Source organism: Gossypium arboreum, chromosome 12 (genome assembly GCF_025698485.1).
Source record: "Gossypium arboreum isolate Shixiya-1 chromosome 12, ASM2569848v2, whole genome shotgun sequence".
Taxonomy (NCBI): domain Eukaryota; kingdom Viridiplantae; phylum Streptophyta; class Magnoliopsida; order Malvales; family Malvaceae; genus Gossypium; species Gossypium arboreum.
The window spans coordinates 37,812,958-37,840,669 of record NC_069081.1 but is presented as its reverse complement, the minus strand read 5'-3'; the positions used below and the strand labels follow the sequence as shown (position 1 = coordinate 37,840,669).

At 34.8% G+C, this 27,712-nt stretch overlaps 1 protein-coding gene and 1 non-coding gene across 2 annotated transcripts; one reads left to right on the top strand and one right to left on the bottom strand.

The window, feature by feature from the left end:
* Nucleotides 1-389: 389 nt before the first annotated feature.
* Nucleotides 390-4,132, top strand: LOC108476760 (protein kinase STUNTED-like). Its single transcript, XM_017779072.2, has 10 exons — nt 390-824; nt 918-1,000; nt 1,071-1,320; nt 1,403-2,026; nt 2,124-2,372; nt 2,472-2,635; nt 2,721-2,800; nt 2,875-3,022; nt 3,278-3,427; nt 3,534-4,132. The coding sequence occupies exons 1-10, from the start codon at nt 677-679 to the stop codon at nt 3,771-3,773; spliced, it is 2,136 nt and encodes a 711-aa protein (XP_017634561.1). The 5' UTR covers nt 390-676; the 3' UTR covers nt 3,774-4,132.
* Nucleotides 4,133-27,173: 23,041 nt separating this feature from the next.
* On the bottom strand, nt 27,174-27,280 carry LOC128285761 (small nucleolar RNA R71). Its single transcript, XR_008276311.1, has one exon. It is a non-coding gene; the product is annotated as a small nucleolar RNA R71 (small nucleolar RNA).
* Between the last annotated feature and the right edge of the window lie 432 nt (nt 27,281-27,712).

The following is a 27,712-nucleotide window of genomic DNA, read 5'->3' as shown; positions in this document are numbered from 1 at the left end:
ACATTTCGAAATTTCGTAAGATATATTTAAAAATACTATTCACTCTTTAAAAACTTACCCTTATGTAATTGTTTTCCTTTAAAAATATTTTGTAGAAAGAAACACATAATGATATTATCCATTCGAGTAGAATGAACAATTTAATTAATTTTAGTCATCAATGTAAAAGAAATAGACCAAAAGAAATTAAAAAGAAAATTTATCCAATGTGATGGGAAGAAATGACAAAAGTAGCAGTGCACATTGGCCAACCCTCCCTCATTGGATTCTTTGCTTTGTAATTTCCCTACTGTCGGATGATTGTTTTTGTTTTCATTTTCCTTAAGGCTGTAAATTGTCGGATCCTACCATTTTATATTTTATTTATTTTTACAACGTACAAATACGAAACACCATCTCCATTTTTCACACCAGACCTTGATGTACAACGTGCAGTGCAAGCCATCAAATCATGATTATTATTCCATTTTAAAATTAACTAGAAAAAGGAAAAGAAAAGAAAAGAAATACATACTCTTATAGGCGCATAGCAAGCAAAACCAAAGCCTAGAGTAGCCGAAAGCTAAAACCTCTGTACCTTTTTCCCTTTCCCTTTCCCTTTCCTTTCCTTTCCTTTTGTTATCTGCAGAGACACCATCGCAGCAGAGGAAGGAAACGGCGGTGCTTTGCTTTGGAGATGAAAGGCGATGAGGGAGGAGGTGGCACGGTGTTGGTGGGGGTCAAATTTGATGCAGACAGCAATGAATTACTGACATGGGCGCTTGTCAAGGTGGCTCAGCCAGGTGATCAAATCATTGCCCTTCACATCCTTGATGCTGCTACTGGTATTCTTCTCCACACTTGTCCTTTTTTTCACTTGATGCTACTGGTATTGTTTTTCTTTTTTAATGACGTTATTTCCTTGGTATTTCCGCTAGAGTGTCCGGCGTCGATTCTTTCTCTTGTCAAGACATTTGATTATACACTAGCAGTTTACGAAGGCTTCTGCAACTTAAAACAGGTAACTTAACAATGTTGTTACTCTACTTGTTTTACAAAGTCGTAGATATTGAGTGGGGAAAATTATTCAGGTTGATTTGAAGCTAAAAGTGTGTAGAGGTCCATCCCCAAAGAGGATTCTGGTGAGGGAAGCTAAGTCTTTCGAAACAACTAAGCTAATTCTGGGAACTTCCAAGACCCATAACCCTTTACAGTCACCTGCCTCAGTTGCAAAATTTTGCGCCAGAAAATTATCCAATTGTTTCTCGGTTTATGCTGTCCGAAATGGCAAAGTTGTTTTCCAAAGGGAAGCAATTCAGACAAACTTGAACCAATTCCAAGGTTGTGCTTCTTGTTTTCTTTTTAGTTATAGTTTTAATTCTGCTTATTTATTTATTTATATATATATTTGTTGGTTGCACAGACAAAGTTCCACGGGATAAAAGCCTTGTTCACCTTGTGTCTTTGCCAAAGAGTATACGAACAGATAATGGCAATTGTTCCTATAAATCTGGTTTATTTTCAAAGCATAAAACGTTGGAGAAGAACCATGCAGCCTGTGCTTCAGCCTTGAAATTACCTGAAAATTCTAATACCGGATTGCGAGAAGATTTATCCGGAAATGGCAGTACGGACAATAGACTAAGTTTGGTACCTATTCGAACAACTAAGGATAATGCTGTTCTGGTTAGAAAGTTGCCTGGTTGGTCTCTTCTACGATGGGTGTTTTTACGGAAGCGTTATCACCTGGAGAATTCTTCTGCAAAGAAATCTGTGGACCAATGGGTGTTAAAATTACCAAGCCAGCAATCTTCAGCTGTTGTTTATCCTGATCTAAAGCAAAACTGTTACTATCGGAAAAAGAATCGTTCTTCCGATTTGGATGGAGAAACTTCTGCAATTGTGCCCGTTGGCTGTGAGGCTATTTTTCCTCTGTCTGCTTGTGATTTTCCAGAAGAGCTACAAAGTTTACTTGAGAAATCCTCCTCTTCTTGTAGATTGTTTAGTTACCAAGAGCTTTTGGGCGCGACCTCTAGCTTCATGCCAGGTTTATTCATTTTAGCAGTTAATGTAAAAAAAAAAAATCTTGAGTTTGGCTTGTTCTGGATGTTGATATTAGTGATTTTCATTTTCTGATTTTGCAGAGAATATGGTTGGTAGAGGTGGTAGCAGTCATGTTTACAAAGGGTGCCTTCCTGATGGCAAGGAATTGGCAGTGAAAATTGTTAAGCCAACTGAGCATGCAATCAAGGAATTTGTTCAGGAAATTGAGATCATTACGAGTTTAAACCATAAAAACCTGATTTCCTTATTTGGGTTCTGTTTTGAACAAAACAAGTTGCTCTTGGTTTACGATTTCCTCTCCAGGGGAAGTCTAGAAGAGAACCTTCATGGTAAGCACATCATCCAATTTACTACTCTTTTAATTGGATGTAATTTACAGTTTTTGGTTTACATTGTCTTCGAACCTAACTGGCTGCACTTGTTACTAGGAAATAAGAAGGATGGCAATGCATTTGGCTGGCAGGAGAGATACAAGGTGGCGGTGGGCTTAGCTGAAGCACTTGATTACCTACATAATAGTTGTGAACAACCTGTGATCCACAGAGACGTGAAATCTTCCAATGTTCTTTTGTCCAATGATTTTGAGCCCCAGGTAGCTTGTTGAATCAATTTAGTTCAAAATTTACCTTTAGGTGTTAAGCTTGCTTGGCTCATTACTAGCTGTTCTGTTTCTTCAGCTTTCAGATTTTGGACTTGCTAGTCAGGTCTCAAGTTCTGCATCTCATATGACTTGCATGGATGTTGCAGGAACCTTTGGGTATGTGATTTGTTTGAAAATTTTCTAGTTTAACACTCAGTTTAGATAGACTTTATAACATTTGTCTGTAGCAGTTATTTGGCTCCTGAATACCTGATGCATGGAAAAATGAGTGATAAAATTGATGTCTATGCGTTTGGCATTGTCCTTCTAGAGCTCCTCACCGGTAGAAAGCCCATTGACAATAACTGTCCGAAAGGTCAGGAGAGCCTTGCTGTATGGGTGAGTTCATATATAAGCCTATTGGTTATCTGCCTTTGTAACATGTAATTGGGAGAAAGGTTCTGCATATCTTCACTAAATGGCATAATGGTAACATACGTTAGAGATTTGCGGATAAACAATTGTAAAAGCAAGAATGTTTGAGTAGATCATCCTCTAAATTAATTTTTCTGTTTCTCCCTGTCAGAAGTACAATGCTGTTTCAATAATGTGTCAGTTTTTAACATTCAGTAATGCTTTGATAATAACATCCAGGCAAAGCCAATTTTAAAGGACTGTGATAGTTCTCAGTTGCTAGATCCGCAGCTCGGCAGTGGCTGTGAATTTCATGAGATAGAAAGAATGGTTTTAGCTGCTACCCTGTGCATAAGACGCTCACCACTAATGCGGCCTCAAATTAGCCTTGTAAGCTCACTCTCAACTGACCTTTTTCTTATTTTTCCTTATGCTTTCTTTGCGATTATGTTTATTTGGATCTTTTCTTTGCTTATCGATCTTTGTTTGAATACAGATCCTGAAGCTCCTACAGGGTGATCAGGAAGTAGCAAATTGGGCAGAACAAGAAGTTAGGACATCCGAAGAAGTTGATGTTTCTGATGAGGAACTATACCCGACAAACATCGAATCTCATCTTAACCTTGCATTACTCGACTTGGAGGATGATTCAGTTTCTGCAAGCAGCGATGAACAAAGTTTAGAAATAGAGGATTACTTGCAAAAAAGATGGCGTCGCTCTTCAAGCTTTGCCTAGCCATCCCAATGCAAGCATGATCTTTTCTTTTAGTTTGTCCCCATGATTGTCAATCCCCTCTTTCTTGTTTAGTCATTAGATTGAATCCCGGAAGAGAGGTTGTTTAAAAGAGCTTCCCCGCCTTAAGTTGTATTATAGCCCATGATTCAATTTTATATATGGGCTAGTTTTGGGCTTTGACTTTTGGGGAAACGTGGTGAGGAGCAAATGTATACTCAAAACATTCATACGGGTGTAGATAATCTTAACTTTAAGATGGTAATGTTGGTTTCCTTTGATCCATATTAGCTTGTTAACCTTGGTTCTTTTGTTTAAATCTGTTTAGTTATCAATTAAGAAATTGTTTGATATTCCTCTAATTGTCTTTCATCATCGAAATACTTGTTTCTGATTCCTCCGGTTTGATTGCTTCGTATGTGCTATGGCAAATTTGCCTATTACCTGGGATCTACAAACATTAGTTTTGGTGAGTGCAGAAGAGCACGCTTACCACTCTGTTTTCTAGTTCAACCTTGTTGGATCTATGTGGTGTAGAGTTTAATGCCATCATCCCAAAGAGTAGGATTATAAGGTTCCTAAAACTCCGATACCATAAATTGGAATTATTCTAGGGAGTGCAAAGAAAAATTTCGAGAAAAGAAATTAAGATTAATTAGTAATTAGATGGAGTAATTAGGTACTAGAGAAATTATCAGCAATCAAGTATAGTAATTTTTTTTTAAAAATTGATGTATATATTAAATTGAGAGGTAATAATTGTTGGATCTAGTGCTTTAAGTGTGGTATATTCGTTCATAAGTTTGTATTTTTTTCAAACAGATTTATTATTAAAATAATTCGTGAATTACATTAATACACTTTGTATATTGTTATCACGTGATTTTTGCATGTAAAGGAAAATAAAAGCAAATATTAGCTTACTGGTTGTCTAATGTTTAACTAATACTAAGCGGTATTACGTGGTCGGATCGTAATACAAAAAGACAACTTATATAGTAAATGAAACATGAACATGTGCTTGGTTTAATCGGAAATGAACAAAGCAATTGAAAGACTAATATGTCATTTATCCCGTCTAATTGGGGAGATGCATTGTCTTAGGCATCGGAGGGGATGATTCCTAAAAGATAGAGACATAGATGTAACTAATTGAACTCATAGTACATTGGACTAGACCTAAGAAGAATAGATCATGAATCCATTTATTGAATTATTCACTTGTGACATTCAAAGTGTGACATGCATTAATCTTGAGTGGACGATGGACAATGTATGCATGACTCGTATACTTTGATGTAAGTCAAAGCCTGAGTTCCAATAGATAAGAAACCGAAAGTTGGTGTGTTCGGTATACAACTTCTGCAATATGTAGCATCATTCACAATAGCAGAATTCATAGCTCAAGACGTTGGTAAACGATATACTCTTATTGGCATTACATGATAGATGAAAAGTAAAAATGACCATGGGTCGTTTGTCTTTGTGATGAATGACTTGATTACTATTTGATAGTAATTGGCTTTTCATGAAGAAGTATGTAATGATTACCACGAGATGAAATATGATCATATTGGAAGAGTAGGTTTATCTAAAAGAGATTATGGATATCCTATGAGGGTAACACACTTATGACAAGGTTATTAGACGAACACTAATGGAGATGCTTTCGTAATGGTATGTCATTAGGGAAATTTGGTTATAACCCAAGAATGCATCCATAAAACTTGTGAATTTATGACCCAAGGATGCATCCACCGACCTATCAATCGAGGGTAAAGGAAAATTGTCTTTGGGGCAAGCTTTATTAAGGTTGGTGAAATCAATGCATATTCTCCTCTTTCCATTGGCCTTCTTCACCATCACAACATTCGAAACCCAATCAGGGTATGACACCTCTCTGATGGACCCTATTAAAAGTAGTTTTCCTACCTCCTACTTTCTGGACTACATGACATGTGGAATAGATCTTCTTTTCTTCTACTTAACTGGCTTTATCCGGGGAAATATGTTTTGGAACACCCCTAACCCATCTTTGTCACCGAATTAGGGTTACGGAGCATTACCATACAATCAAAAATCATTTATTTATATAAAATTAAAATAAATACATGACATTTAAAACATATTAATCATAGGCATTTCGTCCCTAAATCGAGCCTTTGAGGCCCTAAAAATAGCTTTGAGGCAGTTTGGGACTAATTTGAAACAAAATAGAAGTTTTAAGAAAAAGTTGTAAAAAATTGGAAAATAGGGGTCATACGGTTGTGTGGCCAGGTTGTGTGAAAATACCCTAGGCCGTGTAACATTTGAACTAAGGACACACGGTTGTGTCCTAGCCTGTGTAACTCACTGAGTTGCCCCACACGCTCGTGTGCTAGGCCGTGTAACTCACTGACTTGGAACACTAAGAAACTCTCAAATGACACACAGTTGTGTCACCAGGCCGTGTGTGTCACACGGTTGTGTCGTCAGGTCGTGCGTGTCACAGGACCGTGTGACAGCCTATGCTTCAGGCCATGTACACCAAATTTGACCCAAAAATCATACCACTTTAAGATTAAACCATTCCTATTCCACTACTCCAATTATGCACACATTCAATAGATCTAGGAACTACTCCAACATACCTAAATATACCAAAATAATCAATCTATATCATCCAACCAATATGCCATTCAAAGGCACCACATATATTGCAACAACCAATTTTTTAGTGGTGTTGGAAACAGTGGTTTTGGAGCCACAAATCTGACAAGTAAGTTTTTAAATATTATTATTTAATGTTTACAAATCAAATATTGTATTATATTTGATTTTGATATGGTAATTTATGTTATTTGATCGAATAATTTAGGTAAAGTGGTAAAACTTTAAAGTCAAGTGGGTTTAGGAAATGAGGTATCAGGATCTTGTTTCTATATACTGAAGCTATAAATATTTTATTAAATATTTAAGGAGTGTTATTAAGGTTATATTAAAAATTCATTAAGGAATTTGGACGTTTAGATAGTTAATTACGTAAAATGGACTAAATCGTAAAAGCTACAAAAGTTGATTGGTATAGATTATTTGTATTAAATGGTTATAAAAGTATGAAATGAAGGTTTTTAAAATGCAATTAGACCTTAATTATTATAATGGCCGGTTAGTGGATTGAAAGATATGAAATTATATGATTAGAATGTTTTATTTTAAAATTAAATATATGTTATAATATTATTAAAAGATAAAGACAAAATAAAGAAACATAAGCATCATCTTCCTCTTCTTTGTATTTGAACCAAAACTCCATATCTTCCTAGCTTTAATTGGGTGCATGTAAGTAAATTTCTTATCCATTTCTTATAAATTTTATGTTTTGGAGATTGTTGCAACTAGGTTTAGCTAACCCGGGGGTCAATTTGTAAAAATGTTAAATATTGTAGATTATGCCATTAATGGATTTGTTATGTTTTTGAAGTTTTATGATAGATTGTTAAGTTTAGTTGTTAAATAGACATGTTTTATTAAGTAAATTTTGATGATTTTAAGGTATAAGGACTTATTTATGAAAATGGTAAAATTGATGGGAAAATATTGCAAATGGATGATAAATATGGGCTGTTATAAAAATAGGTAAAAGTTGGTTTGCATGGATTTTATTTAGAAATAATGAAATTGCATGTTTCGGGTTTAGGGACTGAATTGCAGAAAGGGTAAAATTTGAGGGTAATTTAGTAAATTTTCATTATTATTATTATAAGCTAAATTAATTATTCTAAATGCTGGAATGGGATTAATTGAATAAAAATGGTTAATTTGCATGTTTTGAACTTAGGAACTAAATTGTATAAAAGTAAAATATTGGGAGCAATTTTGTAAAAGTGTCAAAAAAGACTTAATTGCATAAAATGAATTGATTTTTCTATTAGAATTAATGAATTGAATGAAATTATTAATTTAGATCAAGAACGAGTAGAAAATCAAGGAGAAGAAAAAATTACCAAATAGTCCCTAAACTTAGTTATTGCTGCAATTTAGTCAAGTAAGTTCGTATGAACTATAATAATTTTAATGTTATATAAAATGAATGTTTTTTTTATGTCATTTTAGTGCAATTGAATTATTTTATAAATGTACCAATGTTATGATGAATTGACGGCTATTAAGTCCTGGTTGAACCTTAGGAATTCTTAGGATACAAATAACATGTCATTAGGGATTTCATGTTTCGGGTGTTGGAATTGAATGTCCTACCGACAGTTGAGGTCCTGCATTTGTTGCAGATTCTCCACAGCTCGTGTGAGTAGCATTGTGTAGCTTATAGTTTGACCCACAGCTCGTGTGAGCAGACCCATTTCAAAGCTCGTGTGAGCATTCATGTAAAGGAAATGTTACAGTTATATGTAAAGGCACACTTTGTGTGAGCTTTCCTGAGTATCCAATGTAATTCTAGATGGTTCAACGGGTAAGAAAAGGGAAGGAAAGGATAAGTTCACAATTGAGATGTAACATGTTGTTATAAAAAGATTGATGAATTAAATGATGTATTTATATGGGATTGATAAATTAAATGATGTATTTATATGGGAAATCTACTTATGTTATGGATGGACTCATTTATATATGGACAAGTGCACTAACTTGTGATTTGATGATGTTGTTTAGGCTTATACTAAGCATTTGGAATGGTAAGTAAGCAAATGGAATGAAACATAATCGTTGGTAACAATGATGAATTAAAAGTTATGTTTATATATATATATACGATTGATTTCATATGTATCATGAACAAGTATGCTAACTTGTGAGTTTGATGGTGTTATATAGGCTTTATTAATCTTATAGCATTGGTAAAGGTTTATACTTATTTTATAAAGTTAATTATTGAAATGGTATATTATGTTTAAAGTTTATACGAGCTTACTGAGCATTCATTTCTTACGTAGTTATTTTCCTTTACTTTACAATTTATCGAAAGCTCAATAGGTTGGAAGTTTGTCAGAGATCTATCACTCTATCCAGTAGACCATTTGCTAGTTTTTTTGTAATTTGGTTAAGGTTTATAGTGGCATGTATAGGGTTCTTTGTGATGGTATTGTGGTGTATGTGTTAATAGTGTTTTGGCATGTTGATGACGACTTGGAAATGAATACTTGTGACATGTTTTAGTTTATATATGAGATAGGTTATCATGTATAGAAATGGCAATATTATCATGTTTAGGTTTATTGTATTGATGGCGCATGAAGGTATTGATGGTTGAATTAGTATGCTTGTGTCTTTAAAGTTTATGTTATATGATGGACTTGTAATGCTCGTTAAGTAAGGCCATATTAACCATTTTTAGTTATTGAAAAGTATAAACTTTTGGAAGGCTTGTAATGGTTGAGAATGGCCAATTTGAGGTATGTTTTGGTAAGTAATTGAACTAGATTATAATGCTTGATTAGGTAAGTCTTTTGGGTCACTTTTTGCTAATTGATGTGTATGACATTTTGGTACAAGATGTTGACTTGGAAATGATCAATTGTGTTGAATTTTAGGCGCATAATAGAATGAAGTCTTTATGCATGGAATTTGGTAATATTCACATGTTTTGGTAAATGTTGTGCTGTTATAATTGTGGTGCCTTTGAATGACATATTGGTTAGTTGATCTAGGATCTTGAAATGGTATTTTGATGTATGTTTGGATGTTGTTTAGGTCCCTTTTTAAGTGTGCACGAATGAGTTGAATGTTCATGCATGACACGGTTTTGAAATGGCTTGATTTTAGGTGAAATTTGGGTTCACATAGCTTGAGACAAGGGCGTGTGACTTAGCCATGTGAAGCACATGCCTGTGTGTCATCTAAAAATTTCTTAAGGTTCCAAGTCAGTGAGTTACACGGCCTAACACATGTCTTGGCACACAGGTATGTAACACGACCGTGTGACCCTACTCAGAGACTTACACAGATAAGGACACGAGTTGGGACACAACTGTGCGTCCCTAGTTCGAAGGCTACATGGCCTGAGACATGGACGTGTGTTTCAGTCGTGTGAGGCACACAGCCGTGTGACCCCTGTTTTGCAAATTTTGCATCTTTTTCCTAAAATTTCCAAATTGTTACAAATTGGTCCCCAATTGCTTCTAAGCTATTTTTAGGGCCTCGAGGGTTTGATTTAGGGAGAATATGCATGTGTATGAATGGTTTATGATGTGATTAAACTATTGAGTGTTATAATGTCTAAATGTATCGATTGTACGGTAATGCTCTATAACCCTAATCTGGCGACGGAGATGGGTTAGGGATATTACATATATATACTAAACATTGAGCAAATAAGCAATGAACCATGATTAAAACCACTTCATTGAACAACTAAACATTAAACATCAAAGTGTTCATCTAAGTAATATATAAGTATACTTGTTCCATCAATAGAAACATACCCTAAACAAAACACACATCTCATACATAAACAACACCTATAAACATTTCAAAACCACATATTTATCTATATATACATGCCACTACCCTAGGAGATACAAAAACTACCGACTTAGATGGATAGTGTGAGGCGGTTGTTTGATCCTTCCAAAATGTCACCAACGATTATCTACAAAATAATCCACAATAATTGGTAAGCTTACATAGCTTAGTAAGGAATATTATAACATTTAATCTAAATACCATTAAACATAGTTCACATACTAGTGCATCCAGGGGTACAGAAGAACAAACAGGGGCACGTATGTGCATCCACGGGTATCGAAGAACAAACAGAGGCACATATGTGCATTCAGGGGTACCGAAGTACAAACAGGGGCACGTATGTGCATTCAGCAATAATTATCTATAAACATATTAACTAAAGAAAAATAATATAATATTACAAGTCGAACTTTATTTACGTATTGAAATACTAAGAACTTACCTACGATTTAATTCTGGTCAACACACAGGGAATATTCTACTATTTTCCCTTTTCCTCAGTTATTGTCTCTTTGATTCAAATCTTGATTCATGCAAGGAAAAGGACTAGCCAAATCTCCAACCCTAACTTTTCATGGTGTTTTTGGCACAACAAGAAAAAAATGAAGAAGATGATGACACTTTCTTCAATTATGTTTTCTTTTAATTTCCACTTATTTACAAAATTGTTATTTTAACCTATTTTACTCAATTTTAATTCTAATTACCATCCATTATCAACTAATAAGGGTATATTTTCTTTATAACCCTCCCTCATTTATTATTTAATCTAATAAATCACTTAATTACCATAATTGCTAAGTTTTGCACCTTTTACAATTTAGTCCTTTTTCTTAATTAGCTATCTAAACGTTAAAATTTCCTAACCAAATTTTAATACAACTCTAATGACTTCATAAATATTCTATAAATAATATTTATGAGTCGACACAATAGAATTTAATGGTCCCAAGACCACTATTTTGTTACCACTAAAAAATGGGTTGTTATAACTCTCCCTTATTAGAAAATTTTGTCTTTGAAATTGTTACCTGAGAATAGATTTGGATATTGTAATCTCATCGATTACTCAGTTTCTTATGTAGTCTCTTCAGTACCATGCCGATTCCACCAGACCTTCACCAACGAAACTCGTTTATTTTGAAGTTTTTTGACTTCTCGAGCCTAAATTTTCATTAGTTCTTTAAAATATGTCAAATCTGGTTGTAATTCAATTTTCACTATGAGGAATCACGTGTGAAGGATCAGATTTGTACAGTCTTAGCATTGAAATGTAGAACACGTTATGAATTTTCTCGAGTTCAGGAGGTAAAGCTAATTTGTAAGCTACAGACCAATTCTTTCGGTAATCTCATACGGCGCAATAAATCTTGGACACAACTTTTCTTGCCGAATCACAACACCTCAGAGAAACTTTTAAAAATACCCAATCACCAACAGTAAATTCTATATCTTTTCTTTTCAAATTCATATACGATTTCCGAAGATCAGATGCAACTTTCAAACAATCTCAAATTATTCAAACCCTGTATTTAATTTCTTGAATCAAATCAATCCGTACCATTTTGGATTCACTCAGCCTATACCAATACAACATGTTTTACATTTCCTTCCGTATAAAGATTCAAACGGTGCCATTTTAATACTGGATTGATAACTGTTATTATAAGCAAACTCAGCTAACGACAAATTTTTTCCCAGCTACCCTCAAACTCGAGTATACGACATCTTAGCATGTTTTCCAGAATCTGTATTACTCGTTCTAATTGCCCATTCGTCTGAGGATGAAACATTGTACTAAAATTGAGTTTAGTGCCTAAAGCTTCATGGAGTTTGCTCCAAAATCTCAATGTAAATCACGGATCACGATCAGAAATAATAGATGTCGAAACTCTATGTAATCTCACAATCTCTAACATATATAACTCCACTAGCCTCACAAGTGAGTAATCTATTCTAACTAGAATAAAGTGGGTCGACTTAGTCAATTTGTCAACAGTCACCCAAATCGAATCTTTCTTTTTTGGAGTTACATGTAAACCAGATACCAAATCCATCGTGACTCGCTCCCACTTCCACCGGGCTGTAATAATCTTAACGGCACTTGATGCTCTACTTTTACCTGTTGACAAATAAAATGTTTAGCTACAAACTCACAAATATCATATTTCATACCCGACCACTAGTACATTTTTTTTCAAATCACAATACATCTTCGTGCTACCAAGATGAATGGAATATGTACTACCATGAGCCTCTGATAGAATATCACGTTTCAAATTTAAATTATTCAGAACACAAATTCTATCACGGTAAAGTAATGTACCATCATCACCAATACTGTATTCAGTAGTCAAATTATCCTGAACCAAGTTCTTTTTCATTATCAACTTCAGGCCGTCATTTTGTAACTCCTGAATTCATTGTAGAAACAAGGGCTTAGTCCTCAATTCTGCCAATACAGAACCATAGACATTCAAAGCTAAATAAGCGTTCAACGCTCGAAGTACAAACAATGATGACTTTCGGCTGAGTGCTTTTGTAACCACATTAGTCTTTCCCAGATGATAATCAATAACCAAATTATAATATTTTAGTAGGTCTAACCAAAGTTGTTGTCTCAGTTCAATTCCTTCTGCGTTATTAAATACTTTAAACTTTTATGATCAGTATACACATGAAATTTCTCACCATATAAATAATGTCTCCACATCTAAGTAAAAATAATCGTGGCCAACTCGAGTTTTGAGTAGGATAATTTCTTTCATGCGACTTTAACTGCCGAGAAGCATAAGCTACTACTTTCCCTGACTGCATTAACACACAACCTAAATCATTGAGAGACGCATCATTGTAAACAACATATGCCGCCCCAGATTCAAGCTGAGTTAATACTGGAGCTTTTGTTAACATGTTTTTCAACTGATCAAAACTCTATTGGCACCTATCAGACTAAACAAATTCGACTTTTTTCTGTAGTAACATGGTCGTAAGTGAAGCAATAATTGAAAAGTTTTTAACAAATCACCGATAGTATCCACTAATCCCGAGAAACTTCGAACTTCAAAAACATTCTTTGCGATTTTCCAATCAACAATTGTAGATACTTTATTTCGATCAACCTTGATTCCATCAGTGGATATAACATGTCCAAGAAAATCAACTTCTTGTAGCTAGAATTCACATTTACTGAATTACGCATATAGTTGTTTTCACGCAAAGTTTACATCACAACTCTTAAATGTTTGGCATGATCTGACTCGTTCAATGAATAAATCAGAATGTCAACAATGAATACCAAAACAAACTAATCTAAATATAACTAAAATATCCAATTCATCAAGTCCATGAATGCCGCAGGAGCATTAGTGAAACCAAATGGCATTACCAGAAATTCATAGTGACCATAGCTAGTTCTAAATGCAGTTTTTGATACATCTTGCTCTTTAACTTGCAGTTGATAATATTTGGATCTCAAGTCGATCTTCGAAAACATTTTAGCTCATTTTAATTGATCGAACAAATCATCAATACGAGGTAACGAGTATTCTTAATGGTGGCTCTATTCAGTTATTGATAATCTATACATAGTCTCATTGACCCATCTTTCTTCTTCACGAACAAAACTATAGCACCCCAAGGTGACACGCTCAGTCAAATAAATCCTCGATCTAACAACTCTTGCAACTGTACTTTTAATTCTTTCAATTTTGTAGGGGTCATCTTGTATGGTGTTATCAAAATTGGAGCTGTTCCAGGCATAAGTTCGATCATAAATTCTACTTACCGAGCCAGCGGCAACCCAGGCAGTTCTCCAGGAAAAACATTAGCATATTCTTTGACTATCAACACTTGTTCCATTTTTGATTCAGCCACTTTTGAATCAAGAAAAGCTAAATAAGCTTCACATCATTTTTTAATCAATTTTAGAGCTGACAGTGCTGAAACTACATTTGTAATACAATCGACCTCATCTACCCTAACACAGATAAATTCACCATTCGGACGCTTCAAACTAACATGTTTCCTTCAGCAACTCACTATTACATCATGCTCAGACAATCAATCCATTCCCAGAATGAGATCAAAATCATCAAAAGGTAACAACATCAAACTAGTGGGAAAATCATAACCCTTAACTTTTAGTGGACAGGATTTACATATCTAATTAAATAAAACATACTGACCCAGTGGATTCGTTACTTTGAGAGTATATTTAGTGAACTCAATAGAAAAATTCTTTTTGTCTGCTAATGTAGTGTGTATAAACGAGTGACTTGATCCAGGATCAATCAATGCATATATATTAATATCAAAGAGAGAAAAAGTACCCACAATAATGTCTAGGGTAATAGCTTTGGAAACACGAAAATATACACACTTTTTCATGCCCTTTTTAATTCAAATTTATGCAGTTTCAGTAAAATTATTGTCGAAAAATAAATAATAATTATAGAATAATTAAATTGCACTCAAATTATGAACATGTTGAATTTTAATTAATCTTCTATCAAAATTTGATTATTTTTTATAGATTTGCACAAAGAGTGAAAAACAGCTCGGCAGACACTGCTAGAAGCACAAAACCGAGAAGCAATTTTGAAGCATCAAGCCGAAAATTTTTTTCAGCCTAAGACAGTCCAAAATTATGTTTATTAATTCATAACATAATTAATTTTAATTTTAATCCAATTTAATTTGGGTTAAATAAATTTGTAACACCCCGTACCCGAGTCCGCTGCCGAAATCGGACACGAGGGGTTAACGGCTTAAACCATTCACTTTCACAGTCCATTTTAAAAATTTTCCAGGCAATTGGCTAACCGCGTCACTGTCACTTTAAAAAAATCATACTAGACTCATATATGCATCTACAAATTTTTTTCTAGAATTATTGGTCAAGCCAATTAGTACAGTTTATTGGTTAAAGTCTCCCCATTGCGTGGATCGACTACACTGACCTTCGTGCGTTACTTAATTGGATATCTCCTATACAGGGCTTCAATACTGATGCCGTTTGTTTCTATAGAAACTAGACTCAAAGAGGAATCTATATATATATGGCATGACTCCTAATTATCTCTGGTTAATTTAAAATGAATTTCCAAAGTTGGAACAGGGAATCTAAAAACCGTTCTGGCCCTGTCTCACGAAAACTTAAATATCTCTTAACATACTGTTCATATGATCGTTTCGTTACTTTCCTATGAAAATAGATTCATCAAGGTTCGACTACATAATTTATTCACTATTTAATTCCTTTCTACTATTTTTAGTGATTTTTCACATTCACGTCACTGCTGCTACCAGCATCTATTTTTAAGGTAAACTTTACCTATTTCATGATCCTCCATGGATCAACTAGAGTTTGTCATACATATACCAAAAGTGATCATGAATGACCATTCCCATGGCTAACCGTTACCAACATTTCCATACCTCTTGACAAACAACATACAATGATTATAATGCTATGATCAAAGTATATCTAAGCCATTTTCGCATGGCTATCCAAATTTACACAAAACCGAAGGGTACATGACCTACACCAAAAGGGTAGTCCTATACATTAACCAAGATATCCTCTCACTACTAGTCTATTCTATACATGCCATAAGATATTCCAAAACATAGCAGTACCAAACAGTGGATAGTGATAGTGTGACTAGTTCTTGACGATCCCCGAGCCTGTAGCTTCCAAATGAGATCTATAAAACAGAGGAAACAAAGTACACGGAGTAAGCATTACAATGCTTAGTAAGTTTCAAGCAGTGTCAACAGATAACAATCAAGTTATAACATAGTTGTTCGTATTTCTATTTCACTCTTCCTTCGGGCATACCACCCCTTTATCCAAATATGCACATCTCATCATAATCATAGGAATAGTCTCATAGATTGCTCTCAGATACATCACATAACTACCTTATGGTTTAGTTTAAATCAAGCTCACATATAAACTTGGAGTACATACTGTTTAACCTTTCGATTATGTATTTTTATAAGCAATTCTTATAAAAGAAGTCTTACCGGACATAATCTCCACACGTAGTCATCGGGTCTTACCGGTCATAATCTCCACACGTAGTCATCGGGTCTCACCGGAACATATTCCAAGTTAAATGTACATTTAATCACATGTTATAACATTCACATTAGCCATTCAGCTTTGCCACATATGCATATCACACATATATTTTACATTAGCCATTAGGCCTTATCACATATACATACACTTTCACATTCACCACATCGGCCATTAGGCCTTACATACACTTTCACATTCACCACATCGGCCATTAGGCCTTATCACATATACATACACTTTCACATTCATCGCATTGGCCATTCGGCCTTATCACACACATATGTATATCATACATATTTCATATTTTTCTTGTACATCAATTTCAGCAATAGCTTATAAGCAACTCAAATAGTTTCATCAAAGTTTACAACAAAATCACATATTCACTACAAGCAGTTTTTCTGACCAACAGTCACTAAGTTGTTTATAACTGGAGCTACAAAACTCAAAATCAATTGCCGTTAATTTTCCCCGAATGTAGACTCATGTATCTTTCACCCATAAAATTTTCAGAATTTTATGTTTGGCCAATCAATACCAGATTTTTCTTAAAGTTTCCCCTGTTTCACTGTTTGACTAATCTGACCACTCTTCGCTACTTAATCAATTTTTCATTGTACAGAATTCATAATGTGTTCTATTTGGTTCCATTTGAAACTAGACTCATTAAGGAGTCTAAGCATATAAATCTTATCTTATAACCATTTTTTAAAAATTATAATGATTTTTCAAAACAGAACAGGGATTTCGAGTCATTCCGACACTGTCCCGCACAACTTTAAATATACCTTCATAGGAAATTCCTTTGCTTACATAGTTTCTTTTATAAGACACTAGATTCAATAAGCTTCATTTTCATATTTTATTCAACTTCGAACTCGCCTTCTACAATTTTTGGTGTATTTTCAAAGTTACAACACTGCAGTAACTCAAATCTGTCAAGACTAGTTCGCACTTAAACTATACAAATTCATCCTTCTCGCTACTAAGTTTATACAATCTTCAAGTATACTAAAGTAAAGTTCAAACATTTGAGAACTTACCTCGGATACTGTTGAACAATTTCAAACGGCTATTCAATTATATTCGCCTTCCCGCTATGCAAGATTGATTCCTTGAGCTCGTGAACTAAATCAACCAATTCAACAACTCAATTTACATTCGCAATGTCATCACATACATAACAAAATTAGATTCATTTCTTAAACCATCCCCGCAATTCACCTTCCAAGAACCTTGATTCACTTTAAGCTAAACCACTTCATGGTATACATTTACACATTCGCTAATATAAACAAGGTTAGCACTTAGCGAAATAATTTCTTTAACATTTTAAATTTCATTCGGTCTAATCTCCATATCAACTACTAATTCACAATGAGAATCAAATCCAAAATCAGCTACTATAATATATATCTAAATGCCATGTAGCTACTTAGTTGATTATCAATTATCACTTAATTCACATATTAACACATAACATCTCACATTAGCAATTCATTTGTATTATTCAATACAAGCTCAACATGCAACCTCATCCCTTTAGTTTTCCATTCAATAATCGAACACAAAGATCACATGCCTAACTCACTATCCAATCTTGATTTCTAACACAAATACTCTCCCTTAACCGAATGTCCATAACCAATTTGCAAAACATTTTCACTTCAACATAGCCGATTGTCATTAAGCAATTAAGCCACATCTATTCAATTTTACCAAGCTCAACTTATCTATAATCAACCTTCAATACTCTAAAGCATCAAAACAACATAAAAAAATACAACCATCCATGACCGAATGTCATCTTCATAAAATTTACAAAAACATTTGCCATGAGCTAGCTTCCATACTTGATGACCACTCCAAATATACAAAGATTTTCAATGAAAGAGCATTAATCATACCTTAATCCCAAGAACCACCTTGGCCGAACTTCCCCTCTTCTTCCTCCTTCAATTCACGGCCAAGAAGAACCAACTTCTTCTTTTCTTTCTTTCTCAAGTCACGGCTAAAGGGGAAGAACATGGATGAGACAACTTTTTTTTTTCTCATCACCCTTCCCATTCATTTCTTTATTACAAACCCTTTATTCTTTTCTTTCTCCCATAACCCACTAACACAACATGTTTCCAACATGTTTCACCCCATATCATTTTGTCCATCCTCATGCTCATGGCCGGCCACTACTAGTTAGGGGGGGAAAATTGACATGCAAGTCCTCCTTTTGACTACATGCACTATTAGATCCTTGTAGATTAGCCTATCACATTTCAAAAGTGTCACACAAGTCCTTTTGACTAAATTCACATGCAATTTACTAAATCGAAGCTTAAAAATTTTGCACATTCATATTCACATATTTTAGACCATAAATATCACATTCAAATAATTTGGTGACTCGGTTTAGCGGTCCCGAAACCGCTTCCGACTAGGGTCACTTTAGGGCTGTCACAACTCTCCCCACTTAAGAAATTTTCGTCCCGAAAATTTCTACCGATGCATAGTTTAGAATAACGTCCTCTTATTGAATTATATTCATATAAACATTAGCTCATCGATAGCAATTGTAATTCATTATTGATTTCACATCGATCTATAAAATCATTTTCTTATCTCAAAACAAATACATAAACATTTCTACAAGTATGCACATATATCTCATTTCCTTGATTTCATAAGCAATAATCACTTAATTTAATTCACAATTGCATTTCAACCACATATCAAGCACATACTAACATGTATAATTCATATCATCAACCCACATATTTGTAACCCACATTTTCATCCACGTATAAGTCAGTAACTCGGCCGAAAATACACATATACTCAAACATCCCAATAAATATTCTTTATAACTCCATCGTATCTCAATATTCAACTTCCACATACCGAACATTTAATTCATTCAAGACATACGAACATACCTCATTGCTGGAATTTTTGCAAGCGTATTAGCTGAAATTTTTACAGCAAGATTGCTCATTTCTGAATCACGTACCTTCGGGATTTAACCGGATATAGCGACTCGCTCGATTGTTCTCGGGACATAGCCCGGTTATAATGATTCGTACAATTGCCTTCGGGAATTAGCCCGGATTTAGTAACTTAGCACAAAAGCCTTCGGGACTTAGCCCAGATACCATTCGAATAACCAAGCACATATATCAACCAATCAATACACATTCTTATTACATTTTCATTACCAAAGTTCAAACACAAGACACTCATCATATTTACAATTTCGGCTCAATAGCCACACACCAAGAGCATGATTTCGATTTGCTTAAAACATGATCTAATCAAATCATAATTTAAGCTCTATTCACTCAAGAACTTACTTCACATTACCAACCCTTATGTTCATACACAAAGATCAATTTAGCCAAAGGCCGGTAGCTCGTTTATCAATGAAATAATACTTACTTGTAAGGGCTCAACTAATTCAAGCACATATAGTTTTACAATGCCATATCCTAGATATGGTCTTACATATTCTCACATCTCGAGCCGATGCCATGTCCTGCATGGTCTTACACATTATCTCAAGTCAATGCCTTCGTCCCTGCACGAGGTCTTACATGAGTCTCATTTCACACACTTAGTGCTCGTTGAAAACTCTCACACAAGGCCTCACCATCGATCTCGCATTACGTAGTGCCTCAATTCATCGATCTCGCACACATAGTGCCTCGACATCGATCTCGCACACATAGTTCCTCGACATCGATCTCGCACACATAGTGCCTCAATTACTGATCTCGCACACATAGTGCCTCGATTACTGATCTCGCACACAAAGTGCCTCTATTCATTCGTTATTACCCATTGAAAGGACTTAACCAAGTCTATAAAACATCATATATGTACACTTTTAAACATATCATCTCATTTAAGTTTGAATTCGTATAGAAATGAACACTTAAACTTTGCTCAAATTACCGGCACGAAGCCTACTAGGCACGAAGGCCCGAATACACGTCACTAGCATGATTGCTCTTCGGGACCTAGCCCGGATACATCACTAGCACGAATGCTCTTTGGGACTTTGCCCGGATACATCACTAGCACGAATGCTCTTCGGGACTTTGCCCGGATACATCACTAGCATGAATGCTCTTCGGAACTTAGTTCAGATATATCACTAGCATGAATGCTCTTCGGAACTTAGTCCGGATATATCACTAGCATGAATGCTCTTCGGAACTTAGTCCGGATATATCACTCTCAATTCTCATGTACATATACACATATAGCAATACACATTAGTATATCATTTTCATTACTTGAATACAAACACAACATGCTTATCGACCATTCAACTTCCAGCCCATAGCCACATACAAAAAAATCACATTTATAGTCATAACACTCTTTCAACATTGCATCGCTTATACCCTTAATTCAATCCAAATCGAAATTCAAATACGAGTACATGATACGCACTGATCAACTTAATAATTTAGGCGCATCTAAGTGAAGTTATATCACAAATTCTCATAGTCGAAGCTTGCTACATTTCGATCGGGATCAAGATTCATTACAATACAAAGAACCACATTTTAATAGTCAAAAATCATCACACTATCATTTTATCACTTTATGGCATGTATAAATAGACTCACGCGTGCTACGTTAGTCCTAGAAACGACTAAACTGTAGCTCTGATACCAATAAAATTGTAACACCCCGTACCCGAGTCCGCTGCCGAAATCGGACACGAGGGGTTAACGGCTTAAACCATTCACTTTCACAGTCCATTTTAAAAATTTTCCAGGCAGTTGGCTAACCGCATCACTGTCACTTTAAAAAAATCATATCTTGAGTTCCAAAACTCGAAAACCAGTTTCGTAATTTTTCCCTGAAACTAGACTCATATATGCATCTACAAATTTTTTTCTAGAATTATTGGTCAAGCCAATTAGTACAGTTTATTGGTTAAAGTCTCCCCTGTTGCAGGGATCGACTACACTGACCTTCGTGCGTTACGAATTGGATATCTCCCTGTACAGGGCTTCAATACTGATGCCGTTTGTTTCTATAGAAACTAGACTCAAAGAGGAATCTATATATATATGGAATGACTCCTAATTATCTCTGGTTAATTTAAAATGAATTTCCAAAGTTGGAACAAAGAATCTAAAAACCGTTCTGGCCCTGTCTCACGAAAACTTAAATATCTCTTAACATACTGTTCATATGATCATTTCGTTACTTTCCTATGAAAATAGATTCATCAAGGTTCGACTACATAATTTATTCACTATTTAATTCCCTTTCTACTATTTTTAGTGATTTTTCACATTCACGTCACTGCTGCTACCAGCATCTATTTTTAAGGTAAACTTTACCTATTTCATGATCCTCCATGGATCAACTAGAGTTTGTCATACATATACCAAATGTGATCATGAATGACCATTCCCATGGCTAACCGTTACCAACATTTCCATACCTCTTGACAAACAACATACAATGATTATAATGCTATGATCAAAGTATATCTAAGCCATTTTCGCATGGCTATCCAAATTTACACAAAACCGAAGGGTACATGACCTACGCCAAAAGGGTAGTCCTATACATTAACCAAGATATCCTCTCACTACTAGTCTATTCTATACATGCCATAAGATATTCCAAAACATAGCAGTACCAAACAGTGGATAGTGATAGTGTGACTAGTTGTCGACAATCCCGAGCCTGTAGCTTCCAAATGAGATCTATAAAACAGAGGAAACAAAGTACACGGAGTAAGCATTACAATGCTTAGTAAGTTTCAAGCAAAGTCAACAGATAACAATCAAGTTATAACATAGTTGGTCGATTTCTATTTCACTCTTCCTTCGGGCATACCACCCCTTTATCCAAATATGCACATCTCATCATAATCATAGGAATAGTCTCATAGATTGCTCTCGTATACATCACATAACTACCTTATGGTTTAGTTTAAATCAAGCTCACATATAAACTTGGAGTACATACCTGTTTAACCTTTCAGATTATGTATTTTTATAAGCAATTCTTATAAAAGAAGTCTTACCCGGACATAATCTCCACACGTAGTCATCGGGTCTTGCCCGGTCATAATCTCCACACGTAGTCATCGGGTCTCACCCGGAACATATTCCAAGTTAAATGTACATTTAATCACATGTTACAACATTCACATTAGCCATTCAGCTTTGCCACATATGCATATCACACATATATTTTACATTAGCCATTAGGCCTTATCACATATACATACACTTTCACATTCACCACATCGGCCATTAGGCCTTATCACATATACATACACTTTCACATTCACCACATCGGCCATTAGGCCTTACATACACTTTCACATTCACCACATCGGCCATTAGGCCTTATCACATATACATACACTTTCACATTCATCGCATTGGCCATTCGGCCTTATCACACACATATGTATATCATACATATTTCATATTTTCTTGTACATCAATTTCAGCAATAGCTTATAAGCAACTCAAATAGTTTCATCAAAGTTTACAACAAAATCACATATTCACTACAAGCAGTTTTTCTGACCAACAGTCACTAAGTTGTTTATAACTGAGCTACAAAACACCAAAATCAATTGCCGTTAATTTTCCCGAATGTAGACTCATGTATCTTTCACCCATAAAATTTTCAGAATTTTATGTTTGGCCAATCAATACCAGATTTTTCTTAAAGTTTCCCTGTTTCACTGTTTGACTAATCTGACCACTCTTCGCTCTGAATCGAATTTTTCATTGTACAGAATTCATAATGTGTTCTATTTGGTTCCATTTGAAACTAGACTCATTAAGGAGTCTAAGCATATAAATCTTATCTTATAACCATTTTTTACAAATTATAATGATTTTTCAAAAACAGAACAGGGATTTCGGAGTCATTCCGACTCTGTCCCGCACAACTTTAAATATACCTTCATAGGAAATTCCTTTGCTTACATAGTTTCTTTTATAAGACACTAGATTCAATAAGCTTCATTTTCATATTTTATTCAACTTCGAACTCGCCTTCTACAATTTTTGGTGTATTTTCAAAGTTACAACACTGCAGTAACTCAAATCTGTCAAGACTAGTTCGGCACTTAAACTATATAAATTCATCCTTCTCGCTACTAAGTTTATACAATCTTCAAGTATACTAAAGTAAAGTTCAAACACTTGAGAACTTACCTCGGATACTGTTGAACAATTTCAAAACGGCTATTCAATTATATTCGCCTTCCCGCTATGCAAGATTGATTCCTTGAGCTCGTGAACTAAATCAACCAATTCAACAACTCAATTTACATTCGCAATGTCATCACATACATAACAAAATTAGATTCATTTCTTAAACCATCCCCGCAATTCACCTTCCAAGAACCTTGATTCACTTTAAGCTAAACCACTTCATGGTATACATTTACACATTCGCTAATATAAACAAGGTTAGCACTTAGCGAAATAATTTCTTTAACATTTTAAATTTCATTCGGTCTAATCTCCATATCAACTACTAATTCACAATGAGAATCAAATCCAAAATCAGCTACTATAATATATATCTAAATGCCATGTAGCTACTTAGTTGATTATCAATTATCACTTAATTCACATATTAACACATAACATCTCACATTAGCAATTCATTTGTATTATTCAATACAAGCTCAACATGCAACCTCATCCCTTTAGTTTTCCATTCAATAATCGAACACAAAGATCACATGCCTAACTCACTATCCAATCTTGATTTCTAACACAAATACTCTCCTTAACCGAATGTCCATAACCAATTTGCAAAACATTTTCACTTCAACATAGCCGATTGTCATTAAGCAATTAAGCCACATCTATTCAATTTTTACCAAGCTCAACTTATCTATAATCAACCTTCAATACTCTAAAGCATCAAAAACAACATAAAAAATACAACCATCCATGACCGAATGTCATCTTCATAAATTTACAAAAACATTTGCCATGAGCTAGCTTCTATACTTGATGACCACTCCAAATATACAAAGATTTTCAATGAAAGAGCATTAATCATACCTTAATCCCAAGAACCACCTTGGCCGAACTTCCCCTCTTCTTCCTCCTTCAATTCACGGCCAAGAAGAACCAACTTCTTCTTTTCTTTCTTTCTCAAGTCACGGCTAAAGGGGGAAGAACATGGATGAGACAACTTCTCATCACCCTTCCCATTCATTTCTTTATTACAAACCCTTTATTCTTTTCTTTCTCCCATAAACCACTAACACAACATGTTTCCAACATGTTTCACCCCATATCATTTTGTCCATCCTCATGCTCATGGCCGGCCACTACTAGTTAGGGGGGGAAAATTGACATGCAAGTCCTCCCTTTTGACTACATGCACTATTAGATCCTTGTAGATTAGCCTATCACATTTCAAAAGTGTCACACAAGTCCTTTTGACTAAATTCACATGCAATTTACTAAATCGAAGCTTAAAAATTTTTGCACATTCATATTCACATATTTTAGACCATAAATATCACATTCAAATAATTTGGTGACTCAGTTTAGCGGTCCCGAAACCGCTTTCCGACTAGGGTCACTTTAGGGCTGTCACAAAATTATTATTAATTAATTATGAAAAGTGGCCTAGTTGAGCTAAACCGAGAAAACCGATCCAACCGAGAATAGGGCAACCCAAAATCGTCCTACATGCTGACCCAATCAGCTTGTTTGGTTGATTATTTGACTTGCAAAATGGCCCTTAAAGACTCCTTCAAATTGCATTCAAACCCCTCCACTATTCATGTTTTTTAAGATTTGCCCCTACCTTAAAATAGCAAGTTTGAATCCTTCAAACTTGCCACATGTGTGGCCAGCCATGGGGGGACTCTATGGATGTTGATTTTTTCTAATTTTAGCAGCCATATCAACCTTTAAATACCCCCCGTAGCTGCTCATTTCAAACATATCTCAAACCCATTCATTTCTTCACTTCTCTCTCATTTTTCTCTCTTCATTCCCTTCCATTTTTCTTCATTTCCTTCCCCTATTCCCTTGCTGATTTCACCTCTTGAAAAAGAGTCAATAAACCACCATTTGGAACAGCATTCAAGAGTTCGTATAAGCTTTGGTTCGACAAGAACAAGTGGAGAAGGAAGAGTGGAGCAAACTAGTCAAGCCACGGAGAAAACGTCGAATTTGATTCTTGTTCCCTATCCTTTTAATTTTTTTGTTGTTATAGTGAACATGTCTATGAATATCTATGATGTTAATATGTTTAATTTAATTAATATGGCTTAAATTTAATTCATGTTAGGTTGATTGCATTTCATCTACTTATTTATTAAAATTGTGTTTGTGTTGTTATAGGCCTCGGTATGATGTTTGATTAAGTAAAACCATGACTAAGTTATTCTTGCATTACAATTGTAAGGTAACTAATGAATTAATTATTTAAATGGATTGAAATTGTAATTAATTGACACGATACTTAATCAATGCATGTTTAATCATCTAAGGTAGCTTAGGGTTGAATTAGCAATGGTATCTAATGGTACATTAGCCTTGCATAACTTGCAAGATTATTGTGATTAAACTGTTTCAAGGTAGAAATACATTGTTACCTCACATGATCTTTTATGTGCTTATGAGATTGAATTAATTGTTTGAATTGGCACAGAGATATGTACAAGAGATTATTTTGATTTCATAAGTATGTATGTGCATTAACACATTTACTTATTAAAATTTGTTTAGTCGGTTGAATTGACATAGAGATATAGTCAAGAGATAAATGGATTTTGGTAAGTAAGTATGTTCATAAGTTAGTAAATTACCGAGTTGCCGTGAATTTATTAGTAACAACATAAACATGAGTTTAATAATTCTAAGTTAAGAAATGTAATTAATTTAACACAATTATATCATCTTGATTGAAACCATCTTTTGAAATCGTGCATTGGAACTTTATTTTATTTTATTTATTTTACTTAGTTAAAATCCTAGTTTTTAATTACCTCCTCAAATCAAAATATTTTTCTTCACCAAAGTGTTTTTAAAATTGCATTCATAAATAATTCTTTTTACAGTCCTTGTGGGTACGATAACTCGACATTTACTTGTCACTTTATTACTTGTTGCGATTATGTGTACACTTGCACATTTCCGTCGTTCCAAGTTTTTAACGCCATTGCCGAGGATTGTTTAAAAGACATTATTTGTGAAATTGTTAAATTTTTCATTTTGGTAATTTTTTTGTTAAATTTTAATTTCATTTGTTTTTTGTGTTTGTTTCAGGTGTTTATGAGTATTGATCAAAGTATTGACTTGCTCCCTGTAAACCTTGAAATTGAAAAGACTTTGTGACAAAGGAGAAGACAAGTGAACCAAAGAAGAAGCGAATATATGAATTTCGAAAATCCAAACCAAAATCCCGGAGGAACATTCACTTATAATACTTACAATCCGATCATTGTTGCCGATAATAGAAACTGTACCATTCAACAAGCTGCCATTCCTCTATTCAACAAGCTTAATCCGAGTATTAGGAGACCCAAAATTGAGGCACAACAATTTGAGCTGAAGCCGGTCATGTTCCAAATGTTGCAAAATATGGGTCAATTTAGTGGGATTCCTACTAAAGATCCACATCTTCATCTTAGGCTATTCATGGAAGTGAGTGACTCATTTAAACTAGTCGGGGTGACTGAGGATGCCTTAAGACTGAGATTATTTCCATACTCCTTAAGAGATAGAGCACGAGCATGGTTGAACTCCCTACCGTCTGGTTCCATAACTACATGGCAAGAGTTGGTTGAATGTTTCTTAATGAAATATTTCCCTCCATCTTTAATCGCCAAGATCCGAAATGAAATTACTTCATTTCATCAACTTGATAAAGAATCTTTATATGAGGCATGGTAGCGGTTCAAGGAGTTATTACGAAAGTGCCCTTATCACGGTATTCCTTGTGTAACACCCCGAACCCGAGACCGTTGCCGGTGTCGGACACGAGGGGTTAACAAGCCAAAACCACTTATAGCACCGACCAACTTGACATTCCCAGGCAGGCTGGAAAACTGCGTCACTGTTGCCTTAAGAAGCATATCTCGAGTTACAGAACTCGGAAACTGATTCCGTAAATTTTCCCTGAATTTAGACTCATATATCCATCCCTGGAATTTTTTCTAGAATTTTTGGTCAGGCCAATTGGTACAGTTTATTAGTTAAAGTCACCCATGTTACAGGGGTCGACTACACTGACCTTCGCACGTTACAACTTGAATATCTCTCTGTACAGGGTTTCAATACTGATGCCGTTTGTTTCTAATGAAACTAGACTGAAAAAGGAATCTGGAAATATAAGGAATAACTTCTAATTCATTCTGGATAATTTA

Bases quoted from the DNA above. Each gene is read 5' to 3' on its own strand.
- LOC108476760 (XM_017779072.2), top strand. From the start codon at position 677: ATGAAAGGCGATGAGGGAGGAGGTGGCACGGTGTTGGTGGGGGTCAAA. The intron at 825-917 runs GTATTCTTCTCC...TATTTCCGCTAG, and splicing joins CATCCTTGATGCTGCTACTG to AGTGTCCGGCGTCGATTCTT. The intron at 2,636-2,720 runs GTAGCTTGTTGA...CTGTTTCTTCAG, and splicing joins CCAATGATTTTGAGCCCCAG to CTTTCAGATTTTGGACTTGC.